Source organism: Grampus griseus, assembly GCF_964374135.1.
Source record: "Grampus griseus genome assembly, chromosome: 17".
Classification (NCBI taxonomy): Eukaryota; Metazoa; Chordata; class Mammalia; order Artiodactyla; family Delphinidae; genus Grampus; species Grampus griseus.
The window spans coordinates 37,091,742-37,107,117 of NC_139011.1; the positions used below are offsets into that span (position 1 = coordinate 37,091,742).

Consider the following 15,376-nt stretch of genomic DNA (forward strand, 5'->3'; position numbering starts at 1 on the left):
TTAGCCTGGACTATTCAGTTTTTTTCCAAAAAAAAAAAAGCTTTTGTGGAACATCTACCATATGCAGAGGAGAAAGAAGGAGCAATTAAGTTAGTGCTAGAATTTTCAGCATTAAGAGGTAAGTAGTGCTATTAACTGAAATTGAATGATGGAGTATAAAATGGGGTGGGGGAGATTACACTGAGTTTCATTTTAAACATGTTAGGCCACAGGAAAATATCCACAGGGCAATGGTCAAGAGGTGGCTAAAATTTGGAGTTTGGATCTCAAAAGAAAATAAATGGACAAAGAGATATATGGTTGGTTGCTAAACACACACACACACACACACACACACACAGTGTTGATGAAATCATCCAAATAGAAGAGGGCTGGTGACATAATACCAGGAACAACCTATATTTAAGGCACAAAGGAAAGAAATGTATTTGAGGGGGTAAATGAATATGGTTCAGCAAGGAGAACCAAGAAACTACATTGTTGTAGTGTCCAGGATTGTGATCCTAAGCTTTTACCCTATAATGAATGATGTAGAACAGGGGTCCCCAACCCCTGGGCCATGGACTGGTACCGGTCCGTGGCGTGTTAGGAACCGAGCCGCACAGCAGGAGATGAGCGGCGGGTAAGCCAGCAAAGTTTCATCTGTATTTACAGCCGCTCCCCATCGTTCACAGTACTGCCTGAGTTCCACCTCCTGTCAGATCAGCGGTGGCATTAGATTCTCATAGGAGTGCAAACCCTACTGTGAACTGCGCATGCGAGGGATCTAGGTTGCGCGCTGCTTGTGAGAATCTAATGCCTGATGATCTGAAGTGGAGCTGAGGCGGTGATGCTAGAGCTCAGGAGTGACTGCAAATACAGATTATCATTAGCAGAGAGGTTTGACTGCACAGAGACCATAATAAATCAATTGCTTGCAGACTCATATCAAAACCCTATCAGTGAGTGGCAAGTGAAAACAAGCTCAGGGTTCCCACTACGCACTATGGTGGGATTCTGCACTATGGTGAGTTGTATAATTATTTCATTATATATTACGATGTAATAATAACAGAAATAAAGTGCACAGTAAATGTAATGTGCTTGAATCATCCCCAAACCATCACCTGCCCCACCCCCCCGCCCCACACTGGAAAAACTGTCTTCCATGAAACGGGTCCCTGGTGCTAAAAAGGTTGGGGACCACTGATGTAGAAGACAGGAGACTCCTGAGTCAGACAAAGGACTTTATTACTCATGGCACAGCAAGCAGCATGATTATCAACATATGTATTTGTATCAGTTCTCTTTGCCCCCAAGTTCCACAGAGGTAACAACAAAGACATATCCAGATGGATGTCTGCACATGCAGTGGAATGCATTATAAGAAATGAATCCTGCACCTGAAACTAACCCAACATTGTAAATCAACTATACTTCAATTTAAAAAAATAGAAGAAATGAACCCCGAGTTGAGGAACCAAATCTTTTATAATGGGCAGTAAGCATGCCTTCCATTGGCTCCAGAGGGACACTAGATCTATCTCCCAAACACTGTTCACTATTACAAATATCCTTTAAAAGATAGTCTAGAATAAAGAGCTGTCGGTGTCTCCATTCACAAGATATACAAAAACGCAAAAGTCATCAGATGTTATCTTTTAATACCTGAAGGCCAAGAAAGACTAAGGTTTCAACAGAAAAGGTACAATCATACACAAATGCCAATGAAACATAAGATAATAAGTTTTGTCAGGTATATTTAGGGCCGATATATTTTTTCATGTCACTTATAAGACTAAGAAATGGAAGTTACAGTTCAACAAACAGAGGACCTCATAGTAATCGGACCTAACAAAGAAAGATGCTGTTAGATATTCTCCCCAATGGTAGATACATATATAAGGAGAAGGAAGAGGAGGAAGAAACGTAGGGAGAGAAGAGGGAAGACGGTTAACATGTATTAAGGACTTACTATTTATCTGTCAAATACATTCATATCCTTCACTATCTGTCATAAATGTCCATTTATTCACTCATTCAACAAATGATTTCTCAAGCGTTCCATATGTGTGAGGAAATTTTAGGCACTGGAGATAAAATGATAAGCAACCAGTGACAAACTCTGTCCTCACAGAACTCACTGTCAAATGGTGAAGACAGACAGCATTCAAATCACACAACTACATAAATATATACTGTCATTAAGTGCTATGAAAGACACGTACAGTGAACTATGAAAATGAATGTAACAGAGATACCTAATCAAATTGGGTGGTGGGGGGTAGGGGAAAGGCAGCATCAGGGCTTTCTTGAAGATATAGTAGTTGAGCTAAGATCTCAACACTAAACTGAAGTCAACAGGTATAAGGTGAAGGGGTAAGGATAGTTTTAAGAATCCCAGACAGAAAAAAAAAGGCATATACAAAAGCATAATCACAACTGAGAAACTGAAAGAAGGCCAAGAGATCTGAAGCACATAGAAAGGGGGGCATATCAAAAGGACTCCTAACACTGACTTAGAAATTGAAATGGATGGCCTATAAGTTCCTTTGTTCTAAGTTGATAGTATTTTGTGATCATTTTATATTCATAAATAGCAGACACCCTAAAATTTGTTTATACATTAATAACAGGATTAACAAATACTAAGAACTTTTTAACAAGCAGAACCTGCTATAAATCATAGGCAAAATATAGCATATGAAAAAGAGTTAAAGTTTATATTTAAAAGAGAAGGAAAGAAAAATGTTTAGAACCTATTTTAAAATATTTTACATACATCAATTATAGTCACCAAGTGCTTCTACCTCTGAAGGAGCCAAAGAAGAATCTATTTTCTCTATTTATCTATACAAACATAAGAAACAGAAGTGTCACTAAACGGTTCCTGTGAATAGTAACCATGAATGAAGAATGTGGGCTGGCACACTGGACTCCCATAGGAGCCTTCAGCTCCTTCACTGTAATCAGAGCCAGTCAAGCAGAGAAAGTGATCAAGGGGGAGGAGGGAAATGTGCAAAGGGAGCTGCTAAGACTTCAAAGACAAAACAACGCTGTGACATCATGGAAGTGTGGCTCTTTTGATAGTGCTTAATATGAAGTAAAGAAAGAGATCCTCAAAGTTAAGAATGTGCAAGGCTGGGTGGTACAATGTTTAGCAATATGGATCCTAAAAATAAAAGACAAAATGATAAATAGCCTAAGACAGTGGGAAAATGTTATATAGTTAGAAGCCCCAGATTCAAGTTCAAAGTCTGACTTGTTCTGAGCCTCTATTTCCTCCTCTGTAAGACAAAATAACATTTGCTGTGCTGAACAGTCTTGTTTTATAACAAATAAAACAATTTATATGAAAGTGATTTTTAAATTGTAAAAAACTGTTTTTATAACAAGTTTTACTAATACTACTATTTCTTTCAGTCAATTAATACTTAATTCCCATTAATAAAGCTGTCCATTCCCTCACATTCTGAAGTCAGAGTCAGAAAACTCTGCCTCTTTATCCTAATTAAGCTTCTCTCAAAACTCACTTCCTAATATAATATCCGCAACATTTTCTGGTCCCCACTTTTAATATTCCCCTTCAATTTGGGAGCATATGCACAAAGGCAGCTGTCTTCCACACATCATGCCATGATAATCAGAAGCCAATTAGAATGATCACCAAACTCCTCTAAAATACACAATTTGCCTCAAATCAGTTAGCCAATCACTTACTACTCCACATTCCAAAACCTCTCATTCAAATTCTATAAACAAATGGGAAAAGCTCATTAACAACCTCATCTGGATGGTCTGTCTCTAAAAAAGACAGCAGGGATTAATTGTGCTTTCCTTTCATTGTTCATCTAGAAGAGTTCAACTACCCAGCATCTTTTTTTTTTTTTTAAAGCCAACATCAATAAAGACTCGTGTTCTATGCCATTTCCCTTAGGTGCTCCAGCCTCAAAAAACAAAGAAAAGCAAATGCAATCATCACTTACTTGCTCATACATTCACTAAATATTTGTTGATATCCTACTATATGTGGGATATTGTTCTAGACACTAGGAACACAGCAGTGACCAAAAAAGACAAAAATTCCAGCCATAATGAAGCATTAAATTCTAATAGCAGGGAAAAATAAAACCTAACAAATCAGTAACATGTATAGTATGGCAGAGTGTCGTAAGTACTAAGAAAAACTTTAGAATAGTGGGTAAATGTGTGTGTGTGTGTGTGTATGTGTGTGTGTATGCACATATATGCAAACAAGAGAGAAAAAATCTTTTATATACAGTGATCAGGAAACAACTTGCTGAAAGCATGATATTTCAGTAAAATCTTAAAGGATTGTTAATAAATTATTTCCTCATTTAAAATTTATTTATAATTTATTCATACCATCAGTCATATATACACACACAGACACACACACACCTCCGATTTTAAATCTTATTACAGGAACATAAAATTAGTCAATATTACTTTAAAACTGGCTTTGAAAAATAATACTTATGCGCTCTCTCATAACCATATCATAAACACCTAAGCCATGAATGTGGGTGGCAGTTCCCAAGATGGATGGAAAATTTAAATTTAAAAATACCCTAAATAAAGCATGTGACTGTAGTTTAAGTAAAAACACATTACATTTTAGGATTAAAACACACCCAAAGGAATATTTTCAAAGCACCAAATGCATGATCACATTAAAATTTTACATGCAAATCCATAAGCATATCACTAAACATCACACTAAAGTTGAAGATTAGGTGAATTTCCTTAACAGTAAGAAAAAAACTTTTTCCTAGAAATATCGTAGGTACAATTTTTTTATAGTAGTTTACTTTTAGACCCATGCTATAAAGGTTAAAAATGCAAATATATATTTGAGACCCTAGATATACATTTAAATTACAAAGAATAATACGAATATTGTTATTAGAAAGATCAGATTATTTAAACATGCTTGACTCAGTTCATTCTAATTGTGTATATGACAAGACAAAAAATGAAGAATCCCTGTCCAATTTAAGAATATGCAGTAGATTCTAATAAGCTTAGTCCCTTCTTAGGTATCAAAATTCTAAGCAGATGGTCTGGTCATTCTAATAACATTTTAATGATCTTATGATTTGAAAACAAAACCTACTGAAAACTACTATTTGGATAATTATATAAGAGTTTCTCAAACGGCATATTTAAAGAATATAATTAAATAGGCATTAAAAACAGCATGATGTTGGGACTTCCCTGGTGGTCCAGTGGTAAAGAATCCGCCTTCCAATGCAGGTGAGGCAGGTTCGATACCTGGTCAGGGAACTAAGATCCCACATGCTACGGGGAAAGTAAGTCCACGCACCACAACAGCTGAGCTCACGCGCCTCAACGAGTGAGAGAGCCCACATGCCCTGGAGCCAGCACACCACAAGCAGAAGAAGCCCTCTGCGCCACCAACTAGAGAGAAGCCCACGTGCCGCAACTATGACCTAACTCAGTCAAATAAATAAATAAATAAATAAATAAATAAATTGGGGGGGCGGAGCATGATGTTTATTTAACCACCAATCCCTTCTCCCAAAATCCGGGGTAGGCAAACCACATAGGCTAAATCTCGCCCACTTCCTGCTTTGTGAATAGAGTTTTACTGGAACACAGTCACACCCATTCATTTACATATTGGGTATGACTATTTTTGTGTGCTCTAATAGCAGAACTGAACAGCTGAGACAGAGCCCATATGGCCCACAAAGCCTAAAAGGTTAGTTATCTTGCCTTTAGTAAAATGTTTACCAGCCCCTACTTTAAAGGACTGGTAAAATCTTCTACACATAGGCACAGTCTTACTTGGGTACTGGCCTCATCCTCACAATTTTTTCCTTAGGAAACCACACCCATCCTCATCAAGTTGAAAATGTCTTTTTGAGGAGTATTGTCTTTAAAGGCAAGCTGACTCAGGGGTTCTCAGACTCACCTTTCAAATACTAATTTCTAGTTTCTAGTGTGGATGCCATTCAGCTGCAAATGCTACTATAACAAATTCTGCTTTCAAGTGGTTTTGCATCCATGCATATGTACACTGCTTCGAATATTCACCTCCATATAGTCTCTGTGTAGTTAATTATGAATCTTTTCATGGTTTCTACTTTGAACTTAGTGCAGTCATGCTTAACATATTTTCTATAAGTTACAGTTCTAGTCACATAATGTTAACTGAGCTCTACTCTTAGGCAGCTATTTGAAACCACCTCATTGGCCAATTAATTCTAAAGAAAAAATTCAGACTCCTGACCCTTTTAAGAAATCTGTTTATAGCTAACTTATTTCTAGCATCATGGTCTTGGCTTTACCAATTACATACTAACTGAACTCATGGCTGACATCAGGCTCTATTTACTATACCTTCATTGATAGTTCCAGTATCTCCTCTCAATATGAGAGGTGTGGATCTGCTATTATGGTGTGAATAAAATGGAACAGAGTCTAGGCAAAGTGCTTCTAGAAAAAAATTTAACTCTAAGAAATAAGAGCTTGACTTCTGAGTTTTTTCCTTTATTACAACATCAATATCTTTTCCTTTTTGTAAAGGCACAGAAGGCCCAAACACCTAACTTTACCATGGCAAACTATGGGTCACAAAGTGCTACTATCCCAAGAAAAATATTTTCTCTTTGCAATGTTTTAAATTTCTTTTACTCCTTTCTATGTATTACATGATATATTTAAAAACTCAGTTGGGTTTAGTAGTAGTAGTAGTTGAATCTGAGATTAACTGTTATACATACAACTGAATTATCTCAATAAAATAGAGTAAAATCATTATTGTTTGTAAACACATCATTTATCAAAAATGATATAAAATACTTCATTTGAATTTTCAAAGAGCGTAACTGCGGAGTGTATCCCAATGGACACAAATGAAAAAGAGAGGAAGAAAGAAATGGAGGGAGGGAGGGAAGGAGGGAGGGACGAAGTTAAGGAAAGGAGAAAAGGAAAGGAGAGAAGGAAAGAAAAAAAGTCCAATTTTAAAAGTCTTGCTGGAAAAGAAAATGCAAATAAGTGAATAATGATGTACTTACCGGAACTGTGGCAGTAGTCCATATACTGTGGAACTAGGGCTGTGAAGGCTATTAAATCTGGAGCTAAGAGAGATTCTGGCTTTCTACTCTCATTGAGCCACCTGCTGCTATGAAGGTCTTTAGTGTCAGAAGGACCCTGAAGCAATGGAATTAACTTCTCTTTTCCACTCTCACCTGAACAGAAATATTTATGAAAAAGAAACTCTTATCAAATAAAACATAGGAGTACCCCGAAGATGTTTGATCTTAAAGTATACTAACATCATAATATAAAATTTCAGTTTATACTTGGTAATTCTAGCAGAACATTTAGTTATACTCTAAAAAGTATGACTGATAACATTAAAAGCACTTTTAACTCTTAAAAGGTTGTTTTAATATTTAGCTAATGAATGTAGAACATGTTCAGAAAAGCTTATAAAATAAAACAACATGAACACACTGTATTCTAAATATTCAATGGAATTTGTACCTATTTAATCTTATTTAGACATTGAATTCACACTGGAAAAAATTAAATAACAAACAGTTTAAGGAAAATATTATGAAATAAAATATTGGAAGGAAGGCAAAATCAATTACAACATTCAGTTGAAAAACAGCTGGGTTTTCTGTTTAATTTCATTATACTAATAACATTTTAATTTAATTTTTAAGTGTCATATACATCTATACCTCCTATCCCCCCCAAAAGTGTAAGAATAAACTTTCCTTTAATATTTCCTCCCTCATAACCATTATTAAAACTAGGCAAAGTTTTTTTCCTTAAATAAAAATTAACCTATTAATGTCAAGAAGTATCATCCTGGCACAATTAACAATTTTTTTCAAGTAAAAATAAAAAAATTTAAAATCTCTGATTCACAGGAACAATGAGTAAATTCTTGTTTCAGTAACGCTCCTTGTAAAACGCACGGCCAATTCTCCTACACAGGCAATAAAGTTTTACACGGTCCAGCTGCACATACCTGGGGCTTTGGCACAAATTTTTATGGATCCCATGGTCCCAGAGGCACATTTGACCAATGATGTGCTGCAGTACTTCAATTCAACATTCTGGATTGAGCCCTCAAGAGTTGGCAGGGGATTCTTAGATTTCACACCTAATAAAAGAAAACTGCAAATGTACTAGCCGATTGAATTTAAATAATTTTTATACTCCTTCACCAAGGCATTTAGACTTAATTATACTTTAATTATCTACCTCCGATGTTCTTACAGTATTTGTGTCAGGCTTCACAGTTCAGTGTTTAGGAGTTAAAAAGATGCAATTTTAAAATAAATGGGCTGAACCTGCATAACTATACTTATGCAAATTTGAAACAAGTATTTGTTTAAAAATCAGGAGACTAAAAAATCATATTTGGTTTTAGAACATAGAGTAAGATTTTCAATTTGATACAAATTTAACTTATAAATTGAGTTTCATTTAGGCAAAGACATTTAATTTAAGCATGAAACTTTCTACGTAAACAGCCTCCTCAAAATATCTTGGCCAGGTGGGGTGAAGAGAGAGAAACAAGATAGCTCAAAACAGCTCCTAAGTTAAAATACAATAGCTTATAAGCAAAATTGACATCCCATGTGTAGCTAAAAGAAACTAAAGGGATTCTATATCAATTAACAAAAAAAGTGAATATTAACATCTCTACTGTATGCTACTTGCTGAAGAACATAAAAGCATAGAAGGGAACAATTACCATGACATAAATGGTAGGGAAAACTTAATTCAAAAAGGAGAGACTCATTTTGGCCCTGAAGGGTAGGTGAGAATTAAAAAGGCAGAGAAACCTTAAGAACATTACACTAACATTATTGCAAACCACTAAAATAATGATAATGATGATGAACTCTAATCAACTAACATTTACTGGAGGACTTACTATGTGTGATACACACATCTCATTCAATCCGCACAACAGGGCTGTGATAAAGATGTTATTGTTATCCTCATTTTTACAAACTGGGATATAATGGATTAGAGGAGTTAAGTAATATTTGCTCAGTCCTACAGCAGAGAGAAAGAGCTGAGGTGTTTAACACAATTTGATCCTATCACAGAAAACTTCACCGCTCATTTCACCTATATTCATGAAGAATGGCCGCCTTTTCCCCATTCCACATTCCAATCAAATATATATTATCCTTCATATTTGAAACTCCTTTAAGGAGAACTAAGTATGAATAATTAAGAAAATCATGAACTTTTTATGACAGACATATTAAACATTACTCTAAAATCTTTGATCTCAAACTCTGGTGCATTCAAGAAGCCCCATAGTCCTCCAAGAGTCTTCCTGAGATGTGGCCCAGGAACCTGCAGTTTAACTAACACACTACATGGTCTGCCAGTAGTTAAAGGACATCATCTTGAGAAATACCTTCTCACATAGTAATCTTTACTTCAGAAGGACCTATAAATTTACTGATTCCTATTTGACTGTTATATAAACATGTATCAATTGGTTGCTATTCCCCAATATTCACCACCTGTGTTATTTCCATTTGCAGTGGTACCTATTATCCTCAAAGCAGGAGTCTAAATGCTTTGTATTTATACATTTTTCTATGATTTTATCAGTTTTTATCAAATTCTCAAAATCTATGACTCAAAAAACTTAAGAAGCAGTATTTCAGAAAGTTAAATGATGCCAACTATACAAAATAAACATAGCAGTAGTAGTAATAACAGTTGTAGCAGTACTACTAGTTATAGTACCTAACACTCAATGACTAAGTGCCATGCACTATGCCCAGTTTGTTATTTTTATTCATCTCAGAAGAAAAAAAAAAAAAAAAAGGTAGCTATTACTATTCCACTTTACATTCAGGAAAACCAAGGTTTAGAGAAATAAGGATTTTGCCCAGGCTCAAGTCAGAAAGTGGGCAGGTGTGGTTCACTTTTCTCTTCATAAGAAAAGAAACTGAGTTACCCTGCATATTTAACATCTACTGTGGATACAGAAGTTATAATCAGTGGATAATTTACGCTGCTCCAATCATTATGTTAAGTGATGAGAGGGATACAAAATGGAATAATACCCTCCTCTAACTCTCAAGTCCCCAGAGTCAGACTCTCATTCTATGCCAATTTTTTGAAAAAACTTAAAGAATCTAGATAGTGATGAGCAGACAAGAGCTAATCAAAGATTCTCTCAAGAGGGCTTCCCTGGTGGCACAGTGGTTGGGAGTCCGCCTGCCAATGCAGGGGACGCGGGTTCGTGCCCCGGTCCAGAAGGATCCCACATGCCGCGGAGTGGCTAGGCCCGTAAGCCATGGCAGCTGGGCCTGCGCATCCGGAGCCTGTGCTCCGCAACGGGAGAGGCCCACGTACCGCAAAAAAAAAAAAAGAAAAAGAAAAAGAAGAAGATTCTCTCAAGGGTTACTGATGGTGTTAAGAACCAAAAGAATTGAATTAGTTCTGGTAGATGCAAAAATAAATATGAATAGACAAAAATGGCTTTTTAAAAAATTATTTTATAAGCTGCTTCTTTTACAGTTTACACCAAGTTTAGGACTCTACCTTGAATCTGAAATGATACGTCTTTGTTAATATCTAATGCATGCCATATATAAGACTCTTATCAGAAGAAGTTGCCGGAAACCTCTTCTGATCAGAATCACTTATACATATATAAAGCATCTTAGTTTAGACTAATACTATCAAGAAATTATTTCACTTTTTATGATCATTACATTTCTCAGATTCTAAAAAATATATTTATTTATTTGTTTATTTGGCTTCATCGGGTCTTAGTTGCGGCGTGCAGGATCTAGTTCCCTGACTAGGTATCAAACTGGGGCCCCCTGCATTGGGAGTGAGGAGTCGTAGCCACTAGACTGCCAGAGAAGTCCCTCTCAGATATTTTTAAACTTGTTTTAGTAACTAAAACATCCTGCATACTTTCTCCTTAAGAAAACTTTTTCAAAAAGTAATTTGTTTTTAATGGCTCAAGCTCAGATTTTTTAAAAGATAATTATAGTCATCTTTTGATAGACTTCAACAATGGAGGAAAACTGCTAGTAAAAAATAACCTCAGTAATGTAAATTATAGGCTTTGGATGATTATGATGTGTCAATGTAGGTCCATCAATCGTAACAAATGTGCCCCTCTGGTAGGTGATGTCAATACTGGGAAAGGCTGTGCAGACCAAGAAGGAGGCAGAAAGTATATGGAAAACCTCATATCTTCCTCTCAGTTTTGCTGTGAACCTAAAATTACTCTAAAGAAGAAAAAGTATTAATAAAAAATAATTAAAAAATAAACTTGGTTTCTTTCCACTCTACCATCAAACCAAAATTTGTAAAATACCCCAAACATAAGCACTATGGAGGTAGAAAGGAGCAGAGTCTTGGCATTGCACAACTCAGGGCACCATTCACATTTTTTTCTGTCTACATGAATGCAACTTCCTGAAACTGTGAAAGGAAATCTCCTGTTGGGAATGCAATATGGTGAAACAAAAAGACCAAAAGCTCTGAAACTGAAAAAGCAAGGCTTCAGATACAGGTAGCATTACATATCTAGTAGTTATGTGCCTTAAGGCAAGCCACTATTATTGTTCCATGTGGAGGCCAAAATACTACAGTTATTGTTCAAGGTATTTAACTCTGAGAAATCTGCTGAACTTTATACAGAACGTAATTTAGGGAAGAGGTGCAAAATGTTGATAAGATGTATAGTCAGCTGACATGAGTCAATAGGACAATCACAAAGACAGTGACAATATCTTACATTTGAAATAATGACTTTACAAAGCACTCTCATGTGGATTTACTCAAATATTGCTGTCATATTCTACTAGAGGAAGGAAAGAGGAACTCCCTAAGGCACTGCAATTGAAATACAATTTTACATAGTATACACTTTCAATGGAATAATCTAAAAATAATAGTGAATTTTTGTAATACAATTTAATATAAAAAAAATGCACTGTTACTTTTTCTCCTTAGAGTATTTTTCTGAAAAATATTAACTCTGAACACACATTCTTAGTCCTGTGGTGAACCCTTAGCTCAGATTCTTTTTACACTGCCTTTCTTGCCCAACATAATTCTCCTGGCCTCACAGACACGTTAACCCCCCTGTGTTCAGTAATCAACTTATGATCACTCTTATAATTATCATCCATAAATCAGAAGATGAAATAATGAGAATGACCTGTAATCTGTGTGGAAGTAAAAGATTAAGGAGTCAAGCCATATGTAAGTTTAGCTCTGTTTCCTCCTTAATTTTTACGGGCCTAAACCAACAAAGAAATGAAAATGAAAAGATAAGCACTATATGTGCAACTCTCAAAGAGGCAAGAACTGTCATCAAAATTTCAGAAGATGGATGCTGATGAACAAGTAACAACAAGATGACTTAGAGAAAAGTGCCCGTGCGTTATTAAACTAAAAAGCAAGTTGATCTGCAATAAGCCCTGGAAAGATAAGAATTAAAGAAGCCAGGCAGTTCAGAGGGCAAGAATGCAGATGAGGCTAAAAAGATGAGCAGTGACTGAAAGTCTATCTAATAACCACACAACCTTTGTTTTAATTCGTGAAGCCATGCAACTACCCCACACTCATCCTGGCAAAACACTGAAGGGTTCACGCTGGAGAGGTTGAACCAGAAGGACTTTGAACTAAGGTATAATACCAAGGAAAAGGCTGCATGCTAAAAATGGGAGATTGTTTAAAAATCTATATAAAATAGATGTACTGAATAATGAAATCTCCTTTTCTTTTACTCTCTAGGGACGCTGAATGCCAGAGTTACAACCTGCAGGAAAGAAATGGAAGGTTTTCTATCTGTGAAAACTGGCCAGTCCAAGAAAAAGGAACCAGAGATACTCATAACTGATTATCCCCAAACAACAACCACAAAAATGAGTAAGTGTCCAATTCCCCTACAATAACACCAGCCATTCAATAAGCTCCAACCTCACACATAGGTTCCCAATTAGTTATTTAGTATTTTATTCTACAATATGAGGGCTCATCAGAAACTAGGTATAAATCACTAACATGAAAAGTAGAGATAAAAAACAAACACAGAAAAGGAACTTGGGGTAAAAAGATAATGCTGGGAACAGAAAACTTAGGTAATAATAATTATATTATTGTATTATACTTACTACTACTACTACTACTACTACTGCTGCTGCTGCTGCTGCTATCCTTGGAGGGAGTACAGAAGACACTAGAACAAGAATAGCATGTTTAGCTGAACTTTTCAAAGAACAGAAAAGAGCCATTAGAAATTAAAAACATGATGTTAATTCTCCTTAAATTAATATAAAAATAAGAAAATAAAGGTGAGGAAATCTACCACATAAATTAAAACAAAAAATCCAAAGAGATTGAAAATGGGCCAAATGACCAAAAAATGAAAGGATCAGCATTAACAATCAAATATCTGAAAAACAAAAGTTCTAGGAAGAACTATTAAAACAAAATGGAGAAAATAATCAAAGAAATAATTCAACAAGGTTTCCCCAAATGAAGTACATGAGTTTCAAATTAACAGGGTGCACCACATATCCAGTGCAACAAATGAAAAAACAAATATCAGGGGTAAAGAGAGAAGCTCCTAAAAGTTTCTGAGATAGAAAACAAACAGATGCATAAAAACAGAAAAATGTTAATACATAAACATACAACAAACAATTAGAATGGCATCAAACTTCTCAACAGCAACACTGGAAACAAGAAGACAACAAAGCAATGCTTTTTAAAGTCTGTAGAAAAATCATCCCAACCTACAAATCTACATATACACTCAAACTACCTTCACATATGAAGGGAGAATAAAGATGCACTCAAACATGCCATATCTGAAAGAAGTTTACTTCCTTTGCTAGAAAGACAGCTACAGAACTGTGCTCTACCAAAAAGAGGAATAAATCAGGAAAGAATAATACATGTGATCCAAGAAACAGGGGATCCAATATAAGAGGAAAGGGAATTCCCAGGACAATGATAAAAGGAAACTTCAAGACATCTGTAGCAGGTTCAGAAGGAAAGAGAGATTGAAACAGGAGGAAAGTACACTAAAAGAATAATGACTACAAAAATTAAAACTAGGGACTTCCCTGGTGGTCCAGTGGGTAAGACTCCACGCTCCCAAGGCAGAGGCCTGGGTTCGATCCCTAGTCAGGGAACTAGATCCCACATGCATGCCGCAACTAAGAGTCCACATGCTGCAACTAAAGATCCTGCATGCTGCAACTAAGACCCGGCACAGCCTAAATAAATAAATAAATAAGGTATAAAATACTTTAAAAATTAAAACTAATTGTCTAATGCATCTGAACATACTGAGAGAAGACATGCTTCTCTAAGAATTTGGGGGAATTAATATTAAGTACATGGAACACTAATGAAACAAAAAAAGGCAGTTATTAACTCCAAGGATAAAAGTTGCATAAGAAAAAACATTTAAAGGTCGTATACTATAATTCATACATACAGTCATAATATATTAATACTGAATATATATTTAAGCAAAAGCTGTGACATAATTAGATGACTTAGGAGAAAAGAAGAATAGAAATACAGACAGCGAGTATTGGCCATAAAAGCTAAATCTTCTTGGTAGGCGAAATAATGCCATCCCGCCATCACTCAAGATGCCCATATCCTAATCCCAGGACCTGGGAATATGTTATCTTAACATGGCAAAGGAATATTAAGGCACAAACAGAATTAAGTTGCTAATAAGCTAATTTGAAATGTGAAGATTATCCCATACTATCCAGGTAGAACCAATGTAATCATCAGGGTTCTTAAAAATGAAAGAGGAAGGCAGAAGAAGAGAGTCAGAGAAAGACATGTCATGACAGAAGCACTACCACAGAAATGCAATCTTCTGGCTTTGAAGATGAGGGATGAGAGCCACAGACCAAGGAATGCTGGTGGCCTATAGAAGGTGGAAAAAGCAAGGAAATAAATTCTCTCCTAGAGGCTTCAAGAGGAACAAAGCCCTGCTGACACCTTGATTTTAGTGAGACTCATTTTAGACTTTAAACTACAGAACTGTATTAAAATGAACTTATGTTGTTTTAAGGCATTAAGGTTGTTGTAGTAGAAAGTATGTTTACAATATCTAAACATGAAAGATAAGAAAATTTCAATATAAGCATTTTATTTAGAAATTTAGAGGTAAATATCTAAGAATGAGCCGAAAATGAATGCCCCTAAAAAACCAGTGAAGATTATAAGGGCCCACAGAACTGACCTTTTTGTTACAAGCCTTACAAAACTATAATTTAATAAAATAAAACAAAAGGTCATTCAGGACATTCAAGCAGCCAGGACTCATTCTAGATACACAAAAATAATAAAATCA

The 15,376-nt window shown here is 35.7% G+C and overlaps 1 protein-coding gene across 1 annotated transcript in view; it reads right to left on the bottom strand.

Moving 5' to 3' along the window:
- Nucleotides 1-15,376, bottom strand: part of VPS13B (vacuolar protein sorting 13 homolog B) — an 803,413-nt gene that overhangs the window by 552,101 nt on the left and 235,936 nt on the right. Inside the window, exons 18-19 of the mRNA XM_082674491.1 lie at nt 8,012-8,146; nt 7,044-7,217 (exon numbers count right to left, since the gene is read on the bottom strand). Of these exons, the coding sequence (XP_082530617.1) occupies nt 7,044-7,217; nt 8,012-8,146 (309 nt within the window). The remainder of the gene's footprint in view (nt 1-7,043; nt 7,218-8,011; nt 8,147-15,376) is intronic.